At 35.2% G+C, this 27,436-nt stretch overlaps 1 protein-coding gene across 3 annotated transcripts in view; it reads left to right on the top strand.

The window, feature by feature from the left end:
• The window catches only part of LOC128985618 (glucose-6-phosphate exchanger SLC37A2-like), a 41,759-nt gene extending 14,812 nt beyond the window's left edge, over nt 1-26,947 (top strand). Inside the window, exons 4-13 of one of the 3 annotated variants that reach the window (XM_054405309.1) lie at nt 2,600-2,735; nt 3,052-3,133; nt 10,867-11,081; nt 14,648-14,776; nt 17,891-17,986; nt 18,601-18,691; nt 20,038-20,186; nt 23,872-24,073; nt 25,122-25,219; nt 25,992-26,947. In XM_054405309.1, the coding sequence (XP_054261284.1) occupies nt 2,600-2,735; nt 3,052-3,133; nt 10,867-11,081; nt 14,648-14,776; nt 17,891-17,986; nt 18,601-18,691; nt 20,038-20,186; nt 23,872-24,073; nt 25,122-25,219; nt 25,992-26,066 (1,273 nt within the window). In that variant the 3' untranslated portion in view covers nt 26,067-26,947. Of the gene's footprint in view, nt 1-2,599; nt 2,736-3,051; nt 3,134-10,866; nt 11,082-13,583; nt 13,755-14,647; nt 14,777-17,890; nt 17,987-18,600; nt 18,692-20,037; nt 20,187-23,871; nt 24,074-25,121; nt 25,220-25,991 lie in introns of all 3 variants that reach the window. The other 2 variants (XM_054405308.1, XM_054405310.1) reach the window with 2 other exon arrangements.
• Nucleotides 26,948-27,436: the final 489 nt, after the last annotated feature.

The raw sequence follows: 27,436 nt of genomic DNA, 5'->3' as shown, positions 1-27,436 counted from the left end.
GCAGTATCTAATGTCACGAAAAGGGAAAGAGTAGGCCTATATTTTTATGTGAAACAGAAAAATAAAAAAGAACAATGTTCTCAAGCTGGTAAACTCTAGAAATATATTTTAATACAGTATATTTTTTAAAGTTATGGTACAATATTACAAAAAAAATAGTGTAGGTGCAGCTACAAGTTTTTTTAGTAGTGTACTACAACTACATTAATGCACAATATTTAGAGCAAACTAAATTAATTTTGTTAACCTGTTAATTAACATAATAAATAACAAGTTTACAGTGTGGTGTGGTATAGTAGCTTACAGTATTGCCACCTATTTTAAAGTTTATTTTGATGTTAATTATTGTGATAATTTATTGTCCGCTGCCACTTTTTTCCTCAATAACACACCAAACTACACTGATTAATTATTTTTACAAATATATTTTTTTTACACACTTACTTTTGTATGTGGTCATTTCAAATATCAGCTGGCTTAGCAGCATAGAAATAAATAAAAAACTACTTTGAATAAGGTTATGGTTTTTGTTGTTCTTTTGTTTGACAGCTGTTCAACAGCTGTCTGTGTCAACTGATGTGATGTAATCGATCCCAACTGTACTGTAGTTCTTACTATTGCTTTATTCTTAACAATTCAACAAAAAAGTTTATTCAAGAAGTTGAAGTTATTGATTATCAACCCAAATGCAAGATGGAATAGAGTCCATCCACAATATTCATCCGTATTACATCCACAATTAATTTTACTCTAAAGCGTCTAACTACTTTGGCCCTACTCAAAATATTTTTCAACAAGTATGGTAATTCATATTGAATGTAGCTTAACTATTCTAGCTTTAAACTTTTCATCACTGAGATTAGATAACCGTAGCTTTTCAAAGTAGACCACTTGTTATTGGTCGAATGAGATTTAGCATGGTGCCAGGAACTACAGTAGTCTCCCTCTTATACAGACTCCTCCGGACTAAGGCTGGTCCAGATAACAGTTTTTCTGGTTAAACTGATGTCCCCTAAAACTAGAACGTCTAATAGTATATAAGCCTATAATGGTTATTACAGATAGTGTCACGGTGCGTGGCGCCTCGCTGGAGCATGCGCACTGAGAGCTTTCCCCCACTACGCCTCAATGTACGGTACAGTCACGTTCAAATACTGAAGTTGTGAACTAGCATCAGCTTTGTCAAATTAATTTGCTTTATGTTTACGTTTTTGTATTTTTCTGTCTCTCTCGCACTGCCTCCCCTACACGCCAAGCACGGTGAAACGGTCTGTACATAAAAATAGTGACTAACAATACATGTGCATGCCACAGGAATCACTTGAATTCTATCCCAAATATTTTACTTAAATTTGGGCGAGCATTGTATTTGATCACTAGTCTAAAATCTTTCAGACAAAAATGTTTCAGTACTACCCACTTCCTGCCAATTAAGGCCGATTAAACCGAAATGCTCATTGTCCGGTTAAAGGGATGTTAACTTATGCCGTGTGTAGTTTGGTTAAACCTAAGTCCGGTTAAAAGGTGTCTGTATAAAAGGCAGTCTTCTGTAGAACAACCTTGTGATTTAATTTGATTGATAGGTTCTTTAGTATTATGAAATTAAATATGCACAGTATTTTTGATCAATTGATTCATTATATTCTAATGAACAATGTTACATGTTATTATCTTATTTGGATTGGTTTTACCATAGACAAATAGAATAAATATAGACTGTCAAAGGAAGTTAATAATTACAACTTACGTCAATCAATCCAGTAATATTTATGGAGGACGCATGTTTCGACCTTAAGGTCATCTTCTGCTCCGCTGTTGCACTAGGTTATTACTTAGTTGCATTGTTGGTGTAGCAACCGCGTCCAATAATTTACATTGAGAAACATAGTCAGACCACGTAAACATAAAAACACGACACTGACGAAGACGAAAACATTAATAAAATAAATAATAAAGTAATAAATAAAACTATAACCAAGCCCACGGCTGAACAGGCTCGGGACTGCGGCGGCACTCTTGAGTTGGGCTGAACGGGCTCGTCACAGTCCCGCCCAAGGGCCCGTTCAGCCGTGCGCACGGTGATAGTTTTATTTAAATGTTTTCGTCTTCGTCAGTGTTGTGTTTTTGTGTTTACGTGGTCTGACTATGTTAACTAGGTAATAACCTAGTGCAACAGCGGAGCAGAAGATGACCTAAAGGTCGAAATGTGCGTCCTCCATAAATATTACTGGATTGATTGACGTAAGTTGTAATTATTAATTTAAACATCAATCTGTTTGCTACAAATCAATCATGATGTCAAAGGAAGGTTCCGGCGCCCACCTCTAGGCTTTGCCGTGTAGTTATGGCGCACACCGCTGCAGCTGGGGAGCCGTATTCGACCATCAGACGCTGCAGCGATGTGTGCTGTAACTACACGGCATACCTAGCAGTGGACGCCTTCTGCTAACCGCAGCACAGCTGACGGTCTATATTTATTCTGTTTGTCCATGGTTTTACCTAAAGCTAACAACAGAACACAGTAACTTAAACTCTCCTAATTCCTGACTAATTGGGGATTTGAACTCAAATATACTGTAATATTGTATGTTTGTTGCAGTGGTCTGGTGGCGGAGAGAGTGAGTCTCAGATATTTCTTATCTCTAGGGATGCTGCTATCAGGTCTTGCAGGATACTTGCTGGGTATTGCCAAGTACTACAGCATTCATTCCATATCCTACTTCATGTTGGTTCAGGTACATTTACATTATTTGTCATTACAGTAGAATGTCGATTATCCAACGTAAACCAGACACCGCTAGGTCAGATACATGGAAAGTAATAAAATAACCATTGTAAACATGTTGAAACAAAGTTGAGTTAATAAAGTGGGAAATTTATGCTATCCAAATCATTAACATCAGTTGGTTAATGTGGGAAAAATGAAGTAAAAAACTACTGTATTATATAATTATAGATTCGGTTTGTTATGTGATGAACATGTAACAGCTCAAAATGCATTATGCAACTCTGTACTCTTATAGTTAGCTATGATCTTGTTTATATTTTCAGGTGTTTGGTGGAGTAGCTCAAACCACAGGATGGCCAGGAGTTGTTGCTGTCATGGGAAACTGGTTCGGAAAAGGAAAAAGAGGTATTTTACCAACCTTATATAAATGTGTGGTTCGTTGCCCAGCTCCTTTAATAAATCACTTCCTACAACAGTTTAACTTTTCAACACTCTCCTAAAGCCCCGTTCACACGGGGCGAGTTTACAAGCTACACGCCGGCTTTTTTACACGCAGCTAGTAAAATAGCTCAGTGTGAACGACGTACTCGCTCAAAAGCTGCTTGTAAAAAAGCTCTGGAAAAAGTTGACGCTGCCGCTACTTGACACGCCAACTCGCCAGCTTTTGAGCGAGTAGGCGTGTAAAGTAGCCCAGTGTGAACACAGTTGCTTGTGCTTGTGTGCTTGTTGCTCAAAGATGTTGGAGGATTTGGTTCAAGCCAGCTACTGAGCGAGTGGAAAAAGCATCTTGTGAACGACTACAAGCGCACTCGCCGACGTCTTTCTACACGTCTGCGAGTTGGCGAGTGGACAAGCTCCGTGTGAACGAATACAAGCACACTCGCCAACTCGCCGGCTTCTTACACGCTGGCGTGTAGCTTTTAAACTCGCCCCGTGTGAACGAGCCTTAACATCTGAATTGTTTTAGACAGTAACAAAATAATTAGTTCAAGGTACATCGCAATAGCGTTCCAATATTTTTAATGCATATCGTTTCCCTGTGTAAAATTACATTTTTCTGTGCGCTTGATTATTCTGTACTGAACCACAATTTGAAGGTGAGTGTCGAGTAGAATGATGTCTTTGTAACTTTCTTACTGACATAGATCAGCTGTTGCTTTAGTCAGGGTAATTTAAAAGCCCAATGGTCTAGGACATCTGGATTTAGTTTTGAACTACATATCAAAGTATTACTGACTTTCTCATGATAGATTTGGTGATCTTTTGATCGTTAGGCAAGCACTATAACCACACAGCTACCCTGTACTATCTGTAAACTGATCATGTTAATATTATTGTTTATCAGCTGGGTTATTTGTTTGTTTTTGTTTGTGTGTTTTGATTGACTTGAAGAACGGGAATAAAATAAAACTAACACATTAGAACATAATTTTATTCCCGTTCAAGTCAATCAAAACACACAAACAAAAACAAACAAATAACCCAGCTGATAAACAATAATATCAACATGATCAGTTTACAGACAGTACACTCTTCCCCCATAAAATTAATTGTGAAATACTTTGAATTTCTTTAGTTTGTCTAGCGTTCTCTGTAGATGGATGTCTCCAGCTCTTCTACACGAGATTGAGCTTCACTCAGCGTTCTTTGCAATCTTCTATTTTCTAATATTACCTCATCTTCTATTATGTCTAAAGTTTCCGCAATACACTTATACCAAACTACTTGAGTCTCCAATCTTGCAACGTTGATTTTAAAAGTATTGACATCTTGTTCAGCCTTCTGGAGTTTGAAATTATAATCATTACCTTTCAACCGAATGTCTAGAGATCCAGATGCATGTTGCAGGACTTCCGCTACTTCTGATGCAACTAGAGCTCTCCTCGTAGGTTTTGATCTCGGTGTTTCGACATCTCCCTCGTCATGATCCTCTTCACTATCTACCACCACTATACCCGCCTCTTGGATCAATTGCAGCAACTTCTCCAAATGAGTTCTTGATACTTCCAAATCTTGCTGCAGTTTGCTCTTACACCGTTTTGTCTGTTCAAACTGTTGGTAGGGTTCCTTTTGTTCTATCAACAACTGAAAATGTTGTTGCTCCAACTCATACTTGTGTTTGAACAGATCCACCATTGCAGCCTTCTCTTTGGACATCTGCACCATGGTCGCCATAGCCTTGCGGAACTTCTCCTCACATACCCTTAGCTCCATTCTGACATCTTGTAGGCGTTTGACTTCCTCTAGAGAGTCTTTAGAACTGTGATGGGACAAGTGGTGGCTGTTTTTGGAGGATAGCATAGATCTAGAAGTGATGACCGAGTTGTTTCTAGGAAGTCCAGTTCCTACCCCGTCAGGAGTTTGTCTTTCTAGCTTCCTCGTTACGATTTCTCCGTCCTTAGACCACGCCTTTTTCTTGATGGTCAATCGAGCCTCTGCCTCTTTTGCACTCTGGTCGAGCACAGAGTGTTTGGAGCCTTTCCTCTTGTGGTGCTAGCCTCCTGTCAATGACTTGCATTCCACCACCGCGGATCCATATTGTTTATTTGAGTGATCATTCTCCTTCTTAAACTCGATTTTATTCCCGTTCAAGTCGACCAAAACACACAAACAGAAACAAACAAATAACCCAGCTGATAAACAGATATTATTGTTTACTAAACAATAATATCAACATGATCAGTTTACAGACAGTACATACCCATATATCGTTTGATCATATCAAGTGTAGCTTATTCTTAAGTTGGTTTTACTATGCCTTAAATGATAAAGCTTTAGTTTTTTTTTTTTTTGATTAGTTTTCATTATAACTATTAGATAGGAATCATAAATAAGGATGATATCAAAGGATTTATTTTTTGTGTGTGTTTTTACTTCAGTGGCATTTTTTACGTTTTGAAAGGGAACGGTCCAAACCCTGGTCTTGTTATTGGTATTAGCTATGTATCTAATGTTTGACTTTAATATCACATTTTGATTCAGTAGCTATTTCATTAAATCAGTGCTGTTCTCTGTTCAAACCTAATGTGTAGATAAATTGTTTATTTATTTTTTTAAATATAGGTACCTAATCTATCAAGGATATTAAAATCATTCATTTTGTGATGTAGAGTGCAAAAATACTTACTGCTGCTTACTTACTGCCGTGGCTCTTGGTACCCAAGGAGGTACTTTGCCTCGCCAACACACTGCCTCCAGACTGCACGATCCATTGCTTCATCCTCTCTTCTTCCCATTCTTCTCAGATCTCTTCTCACTTGATCTCTCCACCTCAACTTGGGCCTTCCAGGAGGTCTTCTACCCTCGGGATTGTTGTTTAGGGCGTTTCTCACTAAGGATCCCTCTTCCTTTCTTAACACATGGCCTGCCCATCTCCATCTCCTACTTCTCACCTCAGCCACAATATCTGGGTCCCTGTACAACTCTCTCAACTCCCTGTTGTGCTTAACTCTCCATTCTCCGTTTTCAAAGGTTGGTCCAAAGATTTTCCTTAGAATCTTGTTTTCGAACACTATAAGTCGTTTCTCAGTTCTCTTGCTTATCACCCAATTCTCTGAGCCATATAGTAATACTGGTCTTATTATAGTTTTGTATATACGGATTTTAGTTTTCTGTGAGAGTAGGCGAGAACTCAACAATTTGTGGCATGCCGATAAACTTTTATGAGCTGCATTTAATCTTTGCTGAATTTCAGAGTCTTCCTCATTATTATCTGTCAGCATTACTCCTAGGTAAGAGAAATTGTTTACTTTATAAAATTTGTGTCCTTCTATTTCTACATGATTCTTATTATTTAATTGGATAGCTCTTCCACATTCCATTATCTTGGTTTTGTCTACATTGATATTTAAGCCAACTTTTTTAGTGTGGTTTATGAGTTTTGAGACCATAACTTTTAGTTCTTCTTCGTTTTTGGCCACAAGTGCCACATCATCTGCAAATGCCAGGATATTAATGTTGGTTCCCATAGTAATTCCAGCTTCTAGCTTTTGTAATTCTTGTAGAGAGTCTTCCAGAGCTAGGTTGAATAACAATGGGGACAAACCATCTCCTTGTCTCACACCAGTATTTATATCAAAATCCTCTGAGAATTCTCCATTGACTTTAACCTTGCATTTAGATCCTGAAACAGTTGACTTTGATAGATTTATTAACTTTTTAGGTATTCCATACTTTTCCATTACTTTCCAGAGTTTTCCCCTAGTGATCGAGTCGTATGCTTTGGAGAAGTCAATGAAAAGGCAGAGAAAGGATTTGTTGAATTCATAATATTTTGCAATTGCCTCTTTCAATATAAAAATTTGATCCGTGGTTGATCTTCCTCTTGTGAAGCCGGCTTGATGGTCTCCTATGATATTTGATGTATACTTCTCTAGTCTTTTTTGTAAAATCTTTGATAATACTTTATAGGTGCAGTTAAGGAGGGAAATTCCTCTGTAATTGGTGCATTCTTTTTTGTCTCCTTTCTTGTGAATGGGAATGATAACTGCTTCCTTCCATTCATTCGGAATCAATTCGTTGTCCCAAATATCAATGATCAGTTTGTGGATCTCCCTTGCCAGTTCTGTGCCTCCTGCTTTGATTACTTCCGATGGGATAGAGTCCTCCCCTGGGGCTTTATTATTTTTTAATTCCTTGATGGACGTTTTTACTTCTTGAATTGTTGGGTATGGTACAATTGGATCTACATTCTGGTACACTTCCTCCTCTTCTTCTTCTTGTTCAGACTGTCTTACATTCAAAAGATCTTTAAAATGTTCCTGCCATACTTGTAGTCCTTCTTTGTTCTGCACCACCAGTTGTCCTGATTTGTTTTTAATCCCATATGGCATTGGACTGTATCCCTTCCTAAAAAATCTTATTGATCGGTAGAAGTCTCTACTGTTGTTTGCTGTCCTGTCTTGTTCAGCTTTCTCTAAGATTTGGTTTACCCATTCTCTTTTTTTCCTCCGAAGTACCTTTACTGTCTCTCTTGAGATTTTTGTGTAGTTTTCTCTATCTCTTTCTTGTTTCTTATTGAGCCAGACTTCTTTTGCTTTTTTCCTTTGTAAGACATTAGCTTTACATTCTTCGTCGAACCATGGTTTTTTGTTTTTCCTTTCCCTTTTCCCACAAACTTCTTTTGCACAGTCTTGCAGGGTCTCTTTGATGTTCTTCCAAACCTTCTCAATTCTATTTACCTCTGAGTCTTCCTGATCAAGGTTATTTAATGCTTGGAAACGGTTAGACAGTTTAAGCTGAAACTCTTTCCTTACTCTTTCTTCTCTTAACTTTTCAAAATTAATATTTGTTGCAGTTTTCTGTTTTGTTAGTTTCTCTATCTTAATTCTCTGTCGTAGATTGACTAGAATAAGGTAGTGGTCTGACCCACATTCTGCGTTCCTTATGCTACGTACATTGGTAATATGACTAGAATGTCTGAGATCTATTAGAACATGATCTATTTGGTTGTTAGTTTTTCCATTTGGTGATGTCCATGTGACTTTGTGTATGTCTTTTCTTGGAAAAGATGTACTCATTACCTTCATGCTTATGGCTACCGAGAGACTCAAAAGTCTCACTCCATTATCATTGCTGTTTGAATGAAGGCTATGTGATCCTGCAACATTTTTCCATATTTGCTCTTTGCCAATTTTTGCGTTAAAATCACCCATCATTATCTTAGTATCATAACTTGGAAGTTTCCTATATTCTTCCTCCACCATTTCATAAAAATCATCCTTAATATCATCTTCCGCATCTTCCGTAGGCGCGTAAACACACATTACAGATATATTCTTAAATTTACCTTTAATCCTAATAATACATAATCTTTCATCTTTGGCTTCAAAATATATCACAGCACTCTCAATCTTCCTGCTTACAGCAAAACCTACTCCTCTTTGGTAACTTCCATCTTCATTGCCACTATAGTAAACAATGTAATCTTTGGTATTTAGCTTTCCTGCCAATGGCCATCTTGTTTCTTGCAGGGCCACTAGATCCATCTCATATTTATTTAATTCTTCTGATAGAATGTCTATGGCTCCAGGCGCTGCTAGTGTTCTGACATTCCACGTACCAAGTCTCAAAGTCCTAAAGGGTAGCCGAAGTTCATTCCGTGTAATCCGTCCTGTGTCCGAGGCATGGTGTTGGTTTTTCGTAACTTGGTGGTTTTCCGAGGTGAGTTGTTGGCCCGACGCTCAACCCCCACATGCCCTTGGAGGACCGGGTTCGGGTTCTCTGATTTCGCCTACCTTATCAGTGCTAAGCCCACCGAAAAGGCGTTTCCCCCCCTGCACTACGGGGAAGTAACAGAGTCACCCTTGCCAATACCGTTGCTTCATCACCACTGGGGCTAGCAGTCTAGGTGCATCCGCGGTGGTATTAGCCTTTAGCAGCTCTTTATTAAAGAGTGCAAAAATAGATCAAAATACATTAGCCTGTATCATTTTACTGCTAAAAGTTATTCTTAGGACTGATAATGTATAAGAATATCGAGAACATCAAGGAATAACTTTCTCACTAGAAAACTGATTAAGTAAAATGGTTATTGATTTTTTATTAATCCTTTTAATAATCTTCTTGAATGTTGAAATTCTGTGTTTATAAACAATGTCATAAAATGGACTTATGATATAATATTGGTTTTTGCTGCAAGATAGTTGTTCAGTAATGGATTAGAAGAGCGTCTAGGGAGCTATACAGTTTTGTCAAGTGTTTTCTAAAGAGATAAAGCTTTGTTTTATCAGTATCCTGTTATCGCCACCAAACTCTATAGAACCATCATTAAAATGGTTCAGTTTATGTACTATTGACTGTCCCATTATCATAGTTGGGTATAGATTCTAATCTTTCTTGGTTGTGTTTGATCTTTATTAAAGTTCTCTATAACTATAAAGTTCACAAGCATTACACATTGGATAAAATACATAGGACTAATGACTACCTTAATGCCATTTTTGTATGGAATAAACACAAATCCTTTTAAGAGAAAAAGGCATCCATACCTCTCAAACTCATGCTAGGTATCAAACATGTATCCCTTAAGATAATTCCTTTCTTAGCATTGTTTGAAAACGTAGTATTTTATTTTGTTTGTTTTTACATTATTTTTATTTATTTTATATTTAAAAGGAGATGGTTTTGTTACTATCTAATATTTGTTCTTATTAGTGACATCCATGAATAACTGAGTAGCTCAGTGGATTTAACGCTTGCCTGTTAATCAGAAGGTTGCCGGTTCAATCCTAGGAAAAGTCAGTAGCTTTTTAATAGTTTGTAACTGCACCCTGCTGTCCTTGGTTCATTAGGTGTTAGATAGATGATCCTGGCTACGTATGGATTTAGACTATATTTTAAGGATTTTTTTGTTTATAGGATAAACTACTACTGACGAAATAAGAAATAGTTGAAAATAACTAACATAAACATTTAAATACATAAAAAATAGAATCATCGGAAATACTAGCTCCTACTTCTGTTGTAGAATCTGTATTCTTGTTGTAGGTTGCAATCAAATAATCTATATGATCTGGTTCTGTTCTAATCTACCGTAAATCCCATCAAAGTCTAAAACACTTGCCAAGAGGCCATCTAAACCCCCCTTTCTAACCACCATGCCAAAACCTTAGTTTCAATGTCCCAATCAGGTGTATCCAATAGTATGTGTTACGGATCATTTTGTGGGGTTGAACATCAATGACAATAGTGAAGGGATGGGGAAGGTCCAAGGCAGTTCAAAAAGCAGGTTTGTTTATAAATGAATTTGTCTCTGCTGCACTATGTCCCAAATGTCACCCAATTTTATGAAAATTACATTCTTCCTTGAAGCCAGATTTTGTTGTCTGGGATTTAGAATCTATTGAGGATAAATCTGAGGTTTTATCAATGGTTGCAAAACTAATGAGGTTATTTCCATGTTGACGTTACGGCTGAGGCAACATTAACCAAGTAGCTTAGCAACCTAGGCGTAGAGCAATATACTGAAATTCTGGTAGGGAATACTGCAGGAAAAGGTACTCTTGTCCATTAGGAAGAACAACTGGGAAATCCATGTTTTTCTACCAGATAAACCGGGGGTTTCTAGGAGTTCTGTGGCTACCCTGAGAAAATAAATTAATAATTTGATCAGGTTTTATCCACAACTTTGGTTTCAGGGTTCATCTTCGGTGTGTGGAACTCTCACACGTCCATCGGCAACATCCTGGGTACAGTGATTGCTGGTTACTATGTGGAGGACAACTGGGCTCTCTCCTTCATCGTCCCCGGAGTCATCATGTCGGTCCTGGGCTTTGTCAACTTCTTGTTTCTCGTCCCAAACCCCACTGACGTAGGCTGCGTCTCCCCTGACCAGAACAGGCCTAAGGATAAGGTCGGTCTTATACTCAAGGTGCATGTTTCTAATCACCCAGTTGCACTAACAACTGTGGGCAAAACTTGGTAATCTTAACAACCAAGCTTTAATAATCCAACTCTAATATTTCCAAAATTAATTTGGGAAAAAAAAGATACGTTTTTAGTAAAAAAGTAAATTTTACAAATAAATACATTTGTATAAGTATTATTGTCAACAAACCACGCGCAAAGAATTAAATTTTTCTATATATTACTGCTTCCTATAAAAATGTTAGAAACAAAGACATCCTTTTTAATATAGTAAAACACCCTTTACCTGGACTCAAACCATGATAAAACATTAAAATCTATTAAGAAATTAGCCAGGCACAGGAACTGTCTGTCTTGGCGCAAGTAGTTGGCCCGGCTTTGCCAACAGGTTTTAATAGAACAGACGATGTCACGGATCTCATACCGTTATAGAAATAAAGGTCATAAAACAATTTATGATTATTTAAAAATATATATTTTGGTTATGTTTGTAAATTTAAATTTGACAGGAATTAAAATAACGTGAAAATGACAGTTGTCATTTATGAACCAAAATAGTCTTTAAATTCCAACCATTAATTAATCAAACAGATAGGTTATCTGAAATGACCTCGTCCTCTATATTTGAGTTGGTCAGGGTTTTACAGTTTAACTGTTCCCAGATAAACCAACAATGAGATCTAAGTTATTTTCTAAATTATTACTGTTAGGTACTAGTAAATGCTACAAACAAAGAAATCAATAAAGTAGGTACCTAGCCTACTACATTACCGTCCATATTATTTATGATCATTTGTTTTAGATACTGCAAACGCTATAATTCAATTACCTGTACTCAGTAATACTGTAACTTATTTGTCAAAGCATCAGTTAAAAACATCAAAAATTAAATAGATTTTGTATTAAATTACGAAATATATGAACATAATATTGCTTAACTCTTAATCTATAATGTCTCTACTTTTTGTTTTCAATCAAATCTCCGTTGTATTATAAAATATTTTAAGTTTTGCCCATCTTTTTTTATTTTTGTTGAACTAATAAAAATGTAAATATTTTATAGGCTAAACCAATAATCTTTTCATTACTTTTTACTGTTAAATGGTGATAAACAATGTTAAATTAATTTAAAATATACTATCAACTTGAATAAGATTATTAAGTGTTGTATCTAAATAATATAAAATCAAATTGTTTTACTCATAATGTACAGTTGTGTACAATAAATAAAGTATATTATTTAAAGAGTTTTTAAAGAGATTTCAGGATATGACAGCATCATTCATGTTTTTAAACCAGTTTAAATAAATCATCAGTTAAGATTCAACTCTGCCATCAATTGAGGTAAACTGTTTATTAGGGTGGCACGTAAAAAATCAAGTTGTAAAATTAAATTTGCCATAGTTCGGGAAAGTTACAATTGATAGGCCTACAAAAAAATGTTTCAAAAAAATGTTTCAAATCGTATTGCATTTTTCAATCACGTAATCTTCCAAAAATGTTTTAAGATTAGGAAAAATCATTATTTATTTTGGTTTTAAAAGTCCTATAGGGCTTTTCTTTTACTTAAAGCTGTGGTAGAAACTTCTACGAATTATTAATCCTCTTGGGAGTATTTCATGCGCAATTTCATGAAACTAAGCAAAAAACACAATTTTTGACAAATCTATTGTGTGAGGCATATTATTTGTTGATTTTGAATTGTGTTCCAATTTTGCAGCTCTTACCTCACATTAAATCCTAACTACCTATAACTGACCACGTGGAGGGTGCTGTCTTTACTTATGCCCCAAAGGTATCCAAACAAGATACAGTTAACATCATAGCCACACTAGAATCTATATCACTTATGCCCAATTAGTGGCTCCTAAACTAACTACAGGAAATAGTTACAACAGAATAGATTTGCAGAGTTAGACTAAACCAAAGAAATTACCAAACATGCAATGTGTAAATAATGTAATAGCTAACTTTAATTTTGCAGCTTAAATTTTTACGCACCACCTCACTGTTAATTAGTTATTACTTAGATTTGTTTTTAACAATAACCTAGGTTCTTAATTTAACTCTCTATTTTCACTGACACATTTTATAGTAAAAAAAAATAGTAAAAATTGTGTGATTCGATTATGTATTTTCACCAATAATTTTTACTGTATTGTACAAATATAATCTTTAAATTTTTTTAACACTTCTTTTGTGATTATGAAAATACAGGTGATGTTGTTAAACATTTTTTTTAAATATGTATCGTATACTGTTTAAATAAACAAAATTGATCAGAATTAGGGTGTTTTATAGATTTATGATAATTTTGTATGGAAAATATTCATCTTGTATTAAAAGCTGTGTTTTCTGCATGATTCTGCATCCTAGTTATGTGTGTTAACTTACATGTTTACTAACATGATATTGTTGTGTATAGTGTATGAGTGTATAGTGTAAGGGATGACTGAACTAACACTTCTAACCATGTAACCGTATGCAGAGTAACCTGATACAGTTGGATCGTATGGATGAAACAACTTCCAAGGTGCGAGGAGCGAAGCATGTGAGAAAGCGAAGCTCGATCAAGTTCAAGACCAAACAGAAATCGGGCAGGTCTCAGATACGCCAGATATTGAAATCAGTAAAAAATGTTGTAGAAGTACACAAGAATGTAAGTTAACCTATATGTGGTGCTGAGCTGTCATCAAGCTTTGAGCTGAATCATCATCATCATTATCATCAGCGACGTTTGTGCGACAATGTAGCTACTGTCTTCTAGCCGTCCTGCTTACTGTAACGTAAAAACTGCAAAAAAAAACATTAAACACCCTAACTACTTATGTAAACTCAGTAAAATTGTATTCAAACTATTTAGCTAATATTTTGTATTAACCTAATTTTTTAAACCAGTATGAAACTGGGCAATTTTTTCATTCTGGATATAATAATGTTGGATGTAGTAAGTTGCATGATTGTTTGTTTCTTATCTGCTTGATAAATTCTAAATAATAATAAGAATAAATTATTAAATACTAACGATAAAAACATCGACTGTGCAAAATATTCTGTTGAACATCATACTTTTTAGCTGTCATATCCCTAAACTCTTTAAAACCTTAAAATTTGTAAACTACATTTGTACATATTTTAAATAAGAGCATTGACTATAATAGGTAATGTTTTGTATGGCTACTATTTAAAAATAATGACAACTAATTATTTGTTAATGATGTATATTTAATTATGTATATTGCATTTAAGTACAATTTCCAACTGTGCAAGTAATCATCAATATGTTAGGCATGGCAAAAAGTGCAATAACAATATTTAAAAGAAATTGTTAAGTTCTAAATCTGCAAACTAAATTTTAACTCTGGTCAATTTTACTTAATTTTTTCTAATCTGAAATAATTTAGCAGTCTTAAATCTTAATGTAACATGAAATTAGATGGTTGTAATGTTATTTAAACAGTTTGATAATAACACTCTGTACCAGGGTATAATTTGCATTATCTCTGTTGTGATGTTTACTAACTGTGTTGCTTGTGTGATGTCTGGGGGTAGGACGTCAACAGTAGATACCAGAGGGTGCCGAGCCATGATGAAGGAGAGGAGGGGGAGGTGGGGGAGGGAGCTACCACCCCTCCACTGTCTCTACCTCCCGAGCTGCCTGTCGATGACTCCAGCGACGACGTAAGTCTCTCATGGCACCCCTGGACTAACACTGGTTCAATCTTATCATGCCACCCGATTTGACTGTGAGTGGGAAATCTTTTCAGCCATTGAAGGGGTCGTTCTTCAGTACTGTTTGAGGGCTATTCAAAAAGTAAGGAACGTTTCCGTCTGACCCCGCTAGACCAGCACCAAGTGGACACTGTATGTACAGACGTGTTCGCCTTCTCAATGATTGTACAGTTGTCGCAGTGGAAGTGTCGTTGTGCCACACATTGTTGCAACATTCAAGTTGAAAAAGTGTACTTAAATTGAAAATCCCACTAGATGTGATGCACAGTCTGAAATACAGATTTTATTGGCCAAAAACCTATAGAAAATTATTGTAAAGGGTCTGGTGTACAGAAACAACGTAGTGAATGTAATTCTCTCTGGAAATAATACATTCAGTTTGAAAATGGTCAAACTAACATTCGTGAAAAAGTGAAAAGTAGATGCCCAATTAATGTCACCAATAAATTTATTGCTAAAGTTGATGAGAAGATTTGTGGAAAACCCCATTTTAAAATAACAGAGCGGAGACCGAACATTACAACTAGCGGGATTTTCAATTGCAGTGCAGATTCTCAACTTGAATATTGCGACATTGGGCAGTGCAATACTTCCTTTGTGACATCTGGAAAGCCATTGAGGAGGCAAAAACATGTGTACTTAAAGCGCAGATGGAAACATCCTGTTCTTTAATAGGTCTCGTAATAAAAACCACATTTCTTTATACTACTCCTCTCCTCACACAGTTTTCCTAGCCTCATTGTGTGCATTTCTGATTATCAAACTGTGACATTCCCGCAACACTTAATATAATCCACAATATATCAAACAAATTACAGTAGAACACCTAATATCCGGCCTTGGAATTTCCCGTCGTCGGTTTATCCAGTAACTTCCCGAAATAGATACCTAAAATATTTCCCATGGCTGTACACGTAGTCTCCATGATTTGAGCGTTCTCACGGTTTATCTGTTTCCTGTTTATATACATTTTTAGCGGGTTCACTACTACAAATCATGGTTTTAAAATTAGGTTGGTTTATCCAGCCAGGGCTTGGTCTCATTTAGGCCGGATATGAGGGGTTTACTGTAGCTTGCAAAAAATGTAACAAGTACAGTAGTTGCTTCAACCAGCTTCCATACAATACTGCTTTCATTTAACATTCATCAACATTCAACATATCATACTAATGTTGACAAAACGGGTTGTCTCATAGTTATGGTGGCTACTGTAGTCTACCAGTTGGAATGTTAAGAGGTCTTCCAACTCTCTTGCTGTAAGCCAAGTCATTGATATTACTACTTATTCCTGATAAAATAATGCCGGCCTTTATTTGCATGTTTGTTCCTAATAACAAACTAATTTTCTGTTAATTTTTTTAACATAGTTAAAAGTTAATACAGCTATGAGTTTTAATGCCGAGCATAGCTAAATATTTTATCATCATTAAACAATTATTGTGGATGATACTGTAATTTGATTATTATTTTTCTTCGAATTTAAATAACTGGCTTCCAATTTTAAATAACTGGACTTTGATACAAAATATTTATAAGAATATGCATTTCAATCGTTTTCTGAGGCTGTAAAAGATGTTTGAATTTTGACATTTTTATTTAATCTCTTAACTTTTCCTTTTGTTGTGTTAATCACGTTGGTCTTGCTTTATGTAACTGCTGTATAGCGTTGCCAACAACTAATTATTGGCAATAGATTTTTGACTAATAGATAAACCGAACATTTTTTCTTAGTTTAATTTTGGTTCATCCACATGAACATTCTTTACACAATCATACTCACCAGAAAACATGCAAGTGGTGGAATTTGGGCTAATACTGGGAATCCCATGTAATTTAATCAATTCTTTCAATATTCTTTATTTCCTTTGCCACCTATTCCCGCCATTGTCTTGTAGCCATCCTCGCAAGTTCACTAATCACCTTGCTGAAAGAAAAGCAGTGATATATGTCAATTCTAAATTTGCTAGATACATAAGTCTTCAAATCTTTGTGATTATTCTATTTTTCCCTATCCCTGTTTGTCCGAATTATCTACGTTCCACTGTTGTTGATCTTTCTTGTATCTCTTAATCACACTATTTTAATACGTTTTCACAACTTAAATTTAAAGTGAAGGCGTAAAAAAGACTCATCTGAGTCGGTGGGAAAAACAATCTATAGTTCAAAGTATTGTTGTGTCGCAATATTGTGGACAAGGTTGTTTTGGTGAACAACGCATAACAACAATACTGTCGAGGCCCCGGTGAATCTTTTATAGAGAACGATTCAAAATATTACTTGGTAGATCACCCGGGAACTGTATTTTGGATAACATTAGTTACAATGATTTGATTTACGTATTTGTAAATCAAAATGTTATCCAGTGACCAGAAATGAACTATATTGATAAAACTTGTTACTGTTTGATGTTTCATTTCATTTAGCGCTTGGCCTTGTATAATGTTCAAAACTTGTGTCTTTTGTTATGTTCTATATTCTATGAAGAGGGGTTGACTGTGAATAGTGTCCCAGTGTTTTACTGATATTGTCAATGTAGTTTACATGTTAATTTTATACAGCATTAATCTGGTAGCTCAATCTCAAAACTGGCAAACTTAGTAAACTTGGCTGAGAGATTTTCAGTAATACTTACCAGAATTTGTGGGTATTGGCTCGATTTTGTTTAGTAAATTTCATACACAAATCCGAGATAAATGTGAAAGGTTTTGATCTATGGTTGGGTAGTGTTAGACTATCTGTTTGTTTACAGACTATTTCTATGTAGCTGTTAACTACTTATTGAATTGAAGTAACTGACCTTGTAAAACAAGATGTAAAAAAATCAAATTCCTCTTTCAGTAGAAAAGCCTGGGTAGATATCAGAATATCTTGTATGCATTTTATGCTCAACAATGGGGTGCTGATTTCATCAAAAAAGTAGTTGATTGTATAGTGTTGGCTTTTGGCTCTTAAATTGATACTGCACAATCGATTTGAAAACTCCTAAGGTATATCATTATGTATGTATTGTTAAGACTTACTTTTTAAATACATTGGTATTAAGAACCCTTTTTTATTTTCCAGGGAGACATCTCAAAAATAAATTCAGAAGGAAGACCAATCTTGTATCCAGACCATGAGGCAAAACCTGTTGGATTTTTTGGAGCTTTGAGAATACCTGTAAGTTTCATTTCGGGTTCTTCAAAAGAAATAAGTTATTGTAATATGGTATGTCTGAAAATACTGTAGTCTTTTGTCATCAAGCTATTTCAATATGGTATGAAAAATTAGCAGGGATTCAGAGTCAAATAAATATATATAAATAAAAAATACTGCAATTTTTAATAACCTTTAGAAGGTGACCGCTCTTATTCAATAAATGGGCAAAAATCAATCAACCATTTAAAATCCAAATGACGTGTTATAAATTATTGGCTCTATTCAGATTTCATCAAAACAAAGTTTGTTGTGTGGAATTTTGCAATATGTTCCAAAGTAATAAAAACTAAGCTGGGTTTTCCTTGGACAAGCGGAGTCCGCTCTCCTCTTGTCTTAGGTAATAATTTAATGCTACTGTTTTCCTGTAAGTGGAGTGGTCAGCCACTGGATGAGTGGAAATCGCTTCTCCGCACTCCACTCTGCGTTTCTGCGCTCAGGAAAAACCTGATGAGGAGAAACAAATTAAATCCTTACAGCAGTACACACTGTGTACATCTCATTCACCTATAACCAAATAATAAACTAAAACTTAGCTTTCATCATAATAATATCTCATCTGAGCGGTTTTGTTACAGGGTGTAGTAGAGTTCTCACTTTGCCTGTTCTTCGCCAAACTGGTCAGTTACACATTCCTCTACTGGCTTCCAGGCTACATCAAAACCTCTAGTGAGTTTATTATTATTTTTCTTACAGTTACCTGACAAAGTGGGCTTCCTTGCCCTGATTTATAGCACGTGAAGCAGCTAATTGCTGCTGCTGCACTTACTTACTTTTGTCGAACTCCTTTTCTTTTACCGCACTAATTTTTTGTTGCCGCACTCCTGTATTTCAACTAAACGACACAAAACAGTGTCCTTTTATCAAGCACGTAATATGTGTACGCTTGAAAATAAGTTGGCAACACTTAAAGATAAGAACACTACGATCAGCTGGTGCAGCGTTTCCAATTTCGTTCAACGCTTGGATTTAGTTCAACGTGTTTGAAAGACTGATTATTTAATGATATATAGTAACTATAAGAAAAATATATGTAACGCGAGTGCCTTTACTGCACTCAAGAAACTTTCCACACTCGCCTGCAGCTCCACGTAAACATTTCTCTCGTGTGCAGCTAAGAGCCACTTTGCACATTAGTTACACAAATAACTATTTATTTTATCACCAAATTTTGGTTTCCAGGAGAACCAGTTACCTATGTAGTTGTGGGGGGAAATGTCTATGATTTGGAATCTACTTTATAAACACCCAAAATGGATAAAAAACTAGCATTGTCCAATCAAAACAATCGGAAATTGGAGTGTCCAATCAAAATTGATCACCACTAACCATCTTTTATATCTGCCGTCTTGTTAAAACAGTATAGGTTTAAATATATGTATCAAGTGTTTTCCAACGTATTTTTATACTTCCCGTAAAGTTAATAACATGTACTATGCTGATTAAGAAGTTATTTTAAACAAGAAAAAGATTATTATTGCAAACAATTGAACACTCCTGACAAAAACTTATTAAAGATAACCTTACTGGAACGCTTGAATTTAAAACATTTAGCTTCCTTCAGGTTTTAAGAGGGTCCAAGTATTTTCAGCCAAGAGTGTCTAGTTGTAGTCTTTAGATTAGAAGAGGTTAATTTTGTTGAAGGAAAGGCTCAAGGCCAGGATAGGATTGCTATTTTTAGTAAAAAGGGGATAGCAGCTAGCTTACCTTAGGAAAATAGTCCAGGTAGACAACAGTACACATAGAAGACACACACAATGTTTTCCCTTGTAGGACTTTCTCAAGTATAGACAAAGAAAGTTGTTCAAAAGTAGTGCATATTTTGTACTTATTTTTAAGACTCTCTTTGTCTACATTTGACAAAGTCCCCCAGGGGACAAAATATTGTGTGTTCTGTGTCTTATCCTATGTGTACTGAGGCATACAAATAAATTTTCTAAGGTAAGCTAACTGTATCCTCTTTTTTCTCTTTAATATAATAGAGCAAATGTATATTTTAGTTTCTTGTGTTTCAGCCACTCTAAATCCTACGGAGAGTGCTGACTTGTCGGTTGTGTTTGACATCGGAGGTATTGTCGGTGGCATCGCAGCTGGCATCATCAGTGACTACAGTGGCAAAAGCGCTTCCACCTGTGCCGTCATGCTCGTCATAGCAGTGCCAATCGTTAGTATTAGTCTTAAAATAATTTAGTAACACTTAAATGGTTTATCTTAAACATATCCCTCTTGGGACTGGTCGACTAATTTGAGTTGATAAAAAAACGTGATGTAATCGGGCGGCAACATTCCGTCAGCTGTCTGCTGTTTGTTATGCTTACAAGCCGACTGTGTTGTCGTATTATTTCTGCTATTTTGAGGTTTGGTTTTGTGTTTGTAGTGAAATAATGATTTAAAAAATGATAGCGGTGTCATTCCTCAACGTTTTGAAGACAGTGATAGTGACAGTGACCCAGACAATCAACTTGTTGAAAATGTCGACCTTGATCCCGAGCTCGAAGGTAACGACTTGGATGTTAGTATCGAATCTCTCAGAGATTATTATTCTGGTAGTGGAGACAATTACTCCTCCACATGATAGTGAAATGGAGGCTTCTGATCGGGAAGATAATAATCCAGAACCTGAACCTAGGCTAGGCCTAGGCCCCCAACTCGAAACCCTAGCCTGGACAACTGGACGAAAGTTCGCCCACCAGAACCTCCCAAAGATGTTACTCCTCAGGTTAGGGTAAGAGAAACTGGACTAAAAATGCACCCCCAAGAAATAGCAGTCCCATTTCTTATTTATATATTTTTCTCACTGCTGGTTTCTGGCATAGAATAAAAAGGAAAACTAATGCATATGCAGAAAGAGTTTTTAGAGAGTGCAAGAAAATGAACAAAAATTTTCCCAACTATGAAAATGGAAAAATGTTTCAGTAAATTAAATGAAGTAGTTTGGTGTATTCATGAGCATGGTTCTAACTGCCAGAAAAAACATAAACGTTTTGGGACAGTAGGCCATCACAACAAATATGTTTTTATTCTAAGACCATGCCTCGAGATTGATTCTTATCAATCAGTACCTTTATTCACATGACATTTGCACCAACACTTCCAAAAGTGAATCCCAACTATGACCCTTGGGTTAAGGTAAGGTGGATGTTGGATAATTAACAAATGTTCAAAGCAATATTTTGTTGCAAGTCAGGATGCGCCGCCCAAAAAACCAGCAAGCGGCAAAGAGAGGAAGAAGATGGAAGAAGCCTCAAATAGCTCTAACCCAGACGATCCAGATTGAATTGATGAACTTAAAATTTCTAGGGTTTGTCCTGTTTATAAGAAGGGGCTTAAAGATAAGCCAGAAAGCTATCGTCCTGTGTCTCTTGTGCCTGTGCTGTCAAAAATTATAGAAATAATAGTTTACAATCAGGTCATCTTGTTTTTAGAGGAAAATGAAATTTTGTACAGTTCTCAGTTTGGCTTTAGAAGGGGCAGGGCTACCCAGGATGCCATGGACGATCTCATTTCCCAAATCTTGCAGGCTTTTGAGGCGAGGTCCTATGCTCAAGTTACCTTCTGTGACTTGAGTAAAGCCGTCGATTGTGTTGATCACTCAGACCTTCTTTTGAAATTGCACTTCTATGGCATCCAGGGGGTTGCCTTGCAACTTTTCGAATCTTATCTAAAGGATAGGAGACAAGTTGTGTATATTGATGGTGTTCAGTCTCAAGAGGTTTATTTGAAATATGGTGTTCCCCAAGGATCAGTTTTGGGCCCTCTGTTATTTTTAATTAGTATTAATGATTTACCTCATAATGTGCAATGTAGAACCCTTCTTTACGCTGATGACACGACATTTGTTAACACTTCCAGTAACTTGCTGTATTTAAGTAACTTGCTGTATTTAAGTAATTTGGTAAATAACTCTATAGAAGAAGCTTCATCTTGGTTTAGAGCTAATGGCTATCTCTTAAATAAAAATAAAACTGAAAATATAGTATTCTCTTTTAGGCCTTATGACCATGAATCTTTAGCTATAGAAACAGCTGTCAGTACCAAGTTTTTAGGTGTATGTGTTGACCAACAGCTTACTTGGAATACTCATATTGATTGTGTTACTACTAGACTTTCTAGAGTTGTTTTCTTGTTGGGGCGTTTGAAATACTGTGTAACTCCAGAATATATCCGGATGGCTTATTTTGCTTTTTTTCAATCAATAATTAAGTACTGCTTGCTTGTCTGGGGCAATTGTTCAAGAATTGAAGAAGTGTTAATATTACAAAAAAAAGCTGTTAGAATTATTGATGGTTCAGCTGATCTTGAACATTGTAGGCCTATTTTTATTAAATTAAAGATTTTTACTGTTATTAACCTTTATATTTTAGAACTTGTTATTTATTCTTTAAAAAAACTACCAGTCATGGTCCTGAATGAAGATGTACATCCCTACAATACTCGTGGTAGACATCAAATAAGTTACCAGCACCTCCGTTTGAGCAAATCTTTAAATAGCCATGTTGTTATGTGTAAGAAAGCTTATAATAAGGTAATTATTAATGTAAATAAGTATCCACAAAAAATATTTTTAAAAAAATTCAGTGACTGGCTCTTAAGAAATCCTTTTTACAGTATTGAAGAGTTCCTAGAACAACCTGTGATAAGTCTGTAACTTTGTATCCAAATCTGTTAATTATTTCTATATAGTCTATTTTTGTTTTCTTCAACTTTGTTAATTGTTCATTTGTTAAATTGTTTATAGTCTCTTGTGAATGTTAACCCTGTAGTTAAAATGAATTTGTACAACATAGACTCATACCCATGTTACCTCTGAATATTTAGACAATGAACATTGAAATTTTATGTTCTTCTCCACTGACAATGTCAATGCATGTAAATGTCCATGATAATAAATGATTTGATTTGATTGATTATATGTTCACCACGGCTTTGACTAATGAACTGCCCGTAAATGAAGAGCCTAATGAGCCCTACAATCATCATGAAATCAATGATCATGAAATCGGGGACTGGCTTATCCTTAAGTTTTTTTTTTTAAGACGTTGCAGTAGTGGAGGATAAAAACCTCTCTACCTATTTGTAAGATGTGCAAGACATGTTAGAAACAATAAATTCTAGTGGGCGAATCTGGAAGTTTTTTGAACGGTCGATTACGACAAGATTGGACAGTGGTTGTACCCCCCTACTTTGGAATGATCGACTTAACAACTTTAGCTTTAAAAAATGTTTGAGCAGAATTCTGACTGTCAATTTGAATTTTTTTCTGTCATTTCTTAGACAGACTATTGGTTTGGGTCACTACTAATTTTGATTTTATAGCCTATGTAAACTCTTTGCCTTATGTATGTACCATATTTCACTAAGTAATCAATTATAAATAAACGTTCTTAAAGGCATAACTGGTTATTTTTTTTATTCCTAACCTTTTTTACTCATAAGTTTTAAACTCTGTCTAATTTTACATGGCCTTATAAACTACTAAGGCGTCTTTAATAACTTAAAAGACATCAGACGGCACAAAACACTGTTGCGGACAGGAGAAGTTAGTTTGAAATTTATTGTGTTATTTCAGTACGCATCAGGGTCAAGACCGATTAATTGGATTGACCCAGACACTTAATTTTTTTTTTATAAATCTTAACTTCTAACAACACAAACGGGTCATGGATAATGTTTTTATTATGGTAATATTTTTATTAATGATATCTAGGTAAGTCATCTTAGCCTTAAAATATCAAAATAGTGTACGGTTCTACCCCGTCCACGGTAGCATTGACTAAGTCAATGACGGTAGTCATTTTTTATAAAGCTAATGAACAAAATACTAACTTGAACTGTATATTTTGTTCCAGCTACAAGTTTACAATCTGTATGGAGCTGACAGTGTTGTGATGAACGTGTTTCTGCTGCTGGTGGCGGGATTGTTGGTCAACGGCCCGTACGCTCTAATCACTACGGCAGTATCAGCAGAGTTAGGCACTCACCATTCCCTCCAGGGAAACTCTAAAGCTTTGGCCACTGTCACAGCCATCATCGATGGCACTGGTTCTATTGGTAAGAAACTCTTTTATTGTCTTTTGCTGTCAAGATGTCAAAAACTCAATGTCTATAATAATGGTGATATTAGTGATTAATGCTCACTCCTTGTAAGGGAGATTCAAGACCCAAGCAATAAAATTCCCTGTTCAAAGGTACAAAAGATCATGACTGCTGTCAATATGTATATATTTCTTTGTTTAGGCTAATTTATGCGCATTAATTCTTTGGTAATTTCTTTTTGTCTGGTCACATTAATGACCATTTAACGAGATACAGTCATAACTTGTATGTAGGTTGTAGAACCAACATAGTTGGCTAAAAAATCACTATCATTCAGTATGCTTGGTATTTGTAAACTCACCTTTTAGATGTGCTATATCTCAGGGTAGGGTGTCGTGCTGGCTTGAATGCTAAGAATTAATAAATTAAATAGTGTCCAAATAATTAAGGTGTTAAACTTACAAAATCCCACAATGAAAATTAAATTTTGAGGTCGTCCAAAAGGTAAGTCCAATGTGCACTGAATTTAAAAGAGTTTAAAAAAAGTTTATACTTAACTTTGAAAATAACAATGATGGAGTTGAGTCCTCTTGAGGTTTACTGTAATATAACTTGATATAAACTGGTTTTCTAGATAATATTAATTAATTTAATTTAGATAAAATCTGGACTCCTTCTTTTAACTAACAGTTTTAACTTCCACTATGGAGTTCTTCTCTTCCCAATCTCAATGTTCACATAATTCATTGTTGAATACATGGATCACTGTTTCACTGCTTCTTGAATTTTGATGCCTTAAGGACTAATTTTGAAATTACATTATAAGAAATTTTGATGTATTGCAATTCTCTTACATATTTAAAAAAATATTACAAATTATGATGTTCAACACCTCTTAAAACCAAAATTTAAATTAAAAAATTCCCAGTTTATTCGCGACTGGCTCATTGAAAATTTATTCAACAGTATCAATGAATTTTTAGAAATGTCCTTGGAAGACAGGATGACTAGTTTTTAAGTAATTCTTGGCAATTTTTGCCTAATGATGTATATTCTATTATAGGGGCTGCAGTAGGACCTCTACTGGCTGGGGTGGTATCTCAGTATGGTTGGGGAAAGGTGTTCTACATGCTTATGGCTTCAGACGTCATTGCATTACTAGTGAGTTATTTATACATATTTTGATAGTTTTAGGTTCTGAAGGTACGTAACGTATTGACAAACACATATCATGAGAATGATTAGAACTACTAGCTCATTCAACCTTAATTAATTAAAAACTAATGTCCCAAAAAAATTACCTGATAAAAAAAACCAGTCAACCTTACGATTCTCCCTGAATATTCTCTTTGATTTTTAACCATTGGAATATTTAATACAGATGCATTGCACGATGTCCAATGATATAAGTCAGTGTCTTGACGTCCAAAATATAATTCTAGAGCTCTCTAATGACGTCCAGTATAAAATATTTGGGTGTTGCACGACGCCTAAATCTCATCATGTCCAAAAGTACAGTAACTGCAAGAAACATAGTCTTTCTACAAGCTTTGGACGTCATGGGATTGTTCGTCGTGCGACAGCGCACTTTATACTCTTAAAACTTAGAAGTAGCACCACGTCCAAAGCCACTGGACTAGGCTAGGTTAGGTTAGGCTTTGGACGTGAGGCTACTGCTAAGTTTTTAAGAGTATAAAGTGCTCTGTCGCACATTGACCAATCCCATGACACCCAAAGCTTGTAGAAAGACTATGTTTGGACGTAATGAGATTTTGGATGTTGTGCAACAGTCGAATAGTTTATATTGGGCGTCCGTCGTGAGACAGATAAAAAATTATATTTTGGACATCATGACACTGACTTATATTTTTATACGTCGTGACATACTTCCACATGAAGTTGGTCGGGTGTTACAGTTTACCCATTGTTTCAGTTGCTGACGCGGTTGGTGAAGAGAGAAATCATGCCAATGGTCCAGTCGTCACATACCAACACATGGCAAGCGTGATGTCACAGAAGCTCTGTCTGATTTTATATTCTAACTGAACGTCCCCTGTTCTGAGCCCAAATAAGACTGACTACACATCTTTATACACGCACAAAGTCTTTGAGAAAATCCAGAACTGTGGTTTTTCTAAGTCACGTTAGCAACATTTTACAATGTTTATTATTCTAAACATTACCAAGGCCATATGAAAGTTACCTGGTTGGAAGATATGTGATCGCCATATAATAATGATTAAACTTAAAGTAACACTTTTAATTTAAAGGCATTTTTCAACAAAAAAATGTACATTATCAGGTTTATAACTTAACTAGCTTTCTATTTACATAACCAGATTTTTAATTATCATGGATTCAAGTAATGTTATACTTGTAATACGCATATCAATATATTAGTACCTTTCAGCCTCTGCAGGGTGAATATTAATTTATTATTTAAGAAGGGATAGTCTACATATCATTTTTATTTTTTGATATTTTCCCTTTAAGTATTGATTTTCTTTTTATTATTATTTATTATAATTTTTGTCTTTCAGTTTTCCATTTCATTATGTTATAGGTGTAGAGTGTTTTTACTCTAATTGAAAGGTTTAATATTGCAACATTATTACTGTATTGATTATTGATGTCTTCCATTTATCAAGTTGTTTATATGATTAAAGTAGAGCACTAAAATAATACAACATAAATTTTGTGACGAGGAATAAAATAATAAACAAAATTTTTACCCTAGAAATATTTTAACATGGACAATTTTGTAAATTTATACTGATTTTTTGTTAAAGCCATCATTTTTTAAGTATATTTTTTCTGAAAATTATTTTATGGTGCTATATCTATAAAGGCCAGTTAAATTGTTATGGATAATATAAAGAGTAAAAATTACCATGCATGTTTTTCATTAGCCTATGATCAATGGAAGTTTGCCATTTTACCCAAGATGGCTTTTAAAGTAAGGTCAATTCTAAAACAAGATTCTTTCAATATGTTTTGGCACTCAATGTTTTGTAATTAAGTACTCTTTTGATTGGCTTTTATGATTTTGTTTTCAGCCTAATTTACAGTATACCAAGCTAAATTGAACAGTCATAGATTTTTGATTTGTCGAATAAGGAGGATAGCAGCTAGCTTACCTTGATAAAGTGTAGGTAGGCCATAGAATATGCTATCCTCCTTATTCTACAATTCAAAATTCTGTCCAAGAACCCTTCCATGAACAAAACTAGCCATAGATTTTTGATATTGTGTTAAATTTGGAGTACCAAACTCCACTTAAAGTATTTCATCTATAAAAATACTTGTTTATGTCATATCTAATAACTTATTGAGTTCAGTATATTGGAAAATGTCCCCTGTTTTGACCTAAACTTGCAT

The sequence above is a fragment of the Macrosteles quadrilineatus genome, unplaced genomic scaffold (assembly GCF_028750875.1).
Source record: "Macrosteles quadrilineatus isolate MER2022 unplaced genomic scaffold, UCM_ALF_1.0 Scaffold_2__2_contigs__length_208266976, whole genome shotgun sequence".
NCBI classification, from domain to species: Eukaryota; Metazoa; Arthropoda; class Insecta; order Hemiptera; family Cicadellidae; genus Macrosteles; species Macrosteles quadrilineatus.
This window is presented reverse-complemented; position numbering and strand designations above follow the sequence as displayed.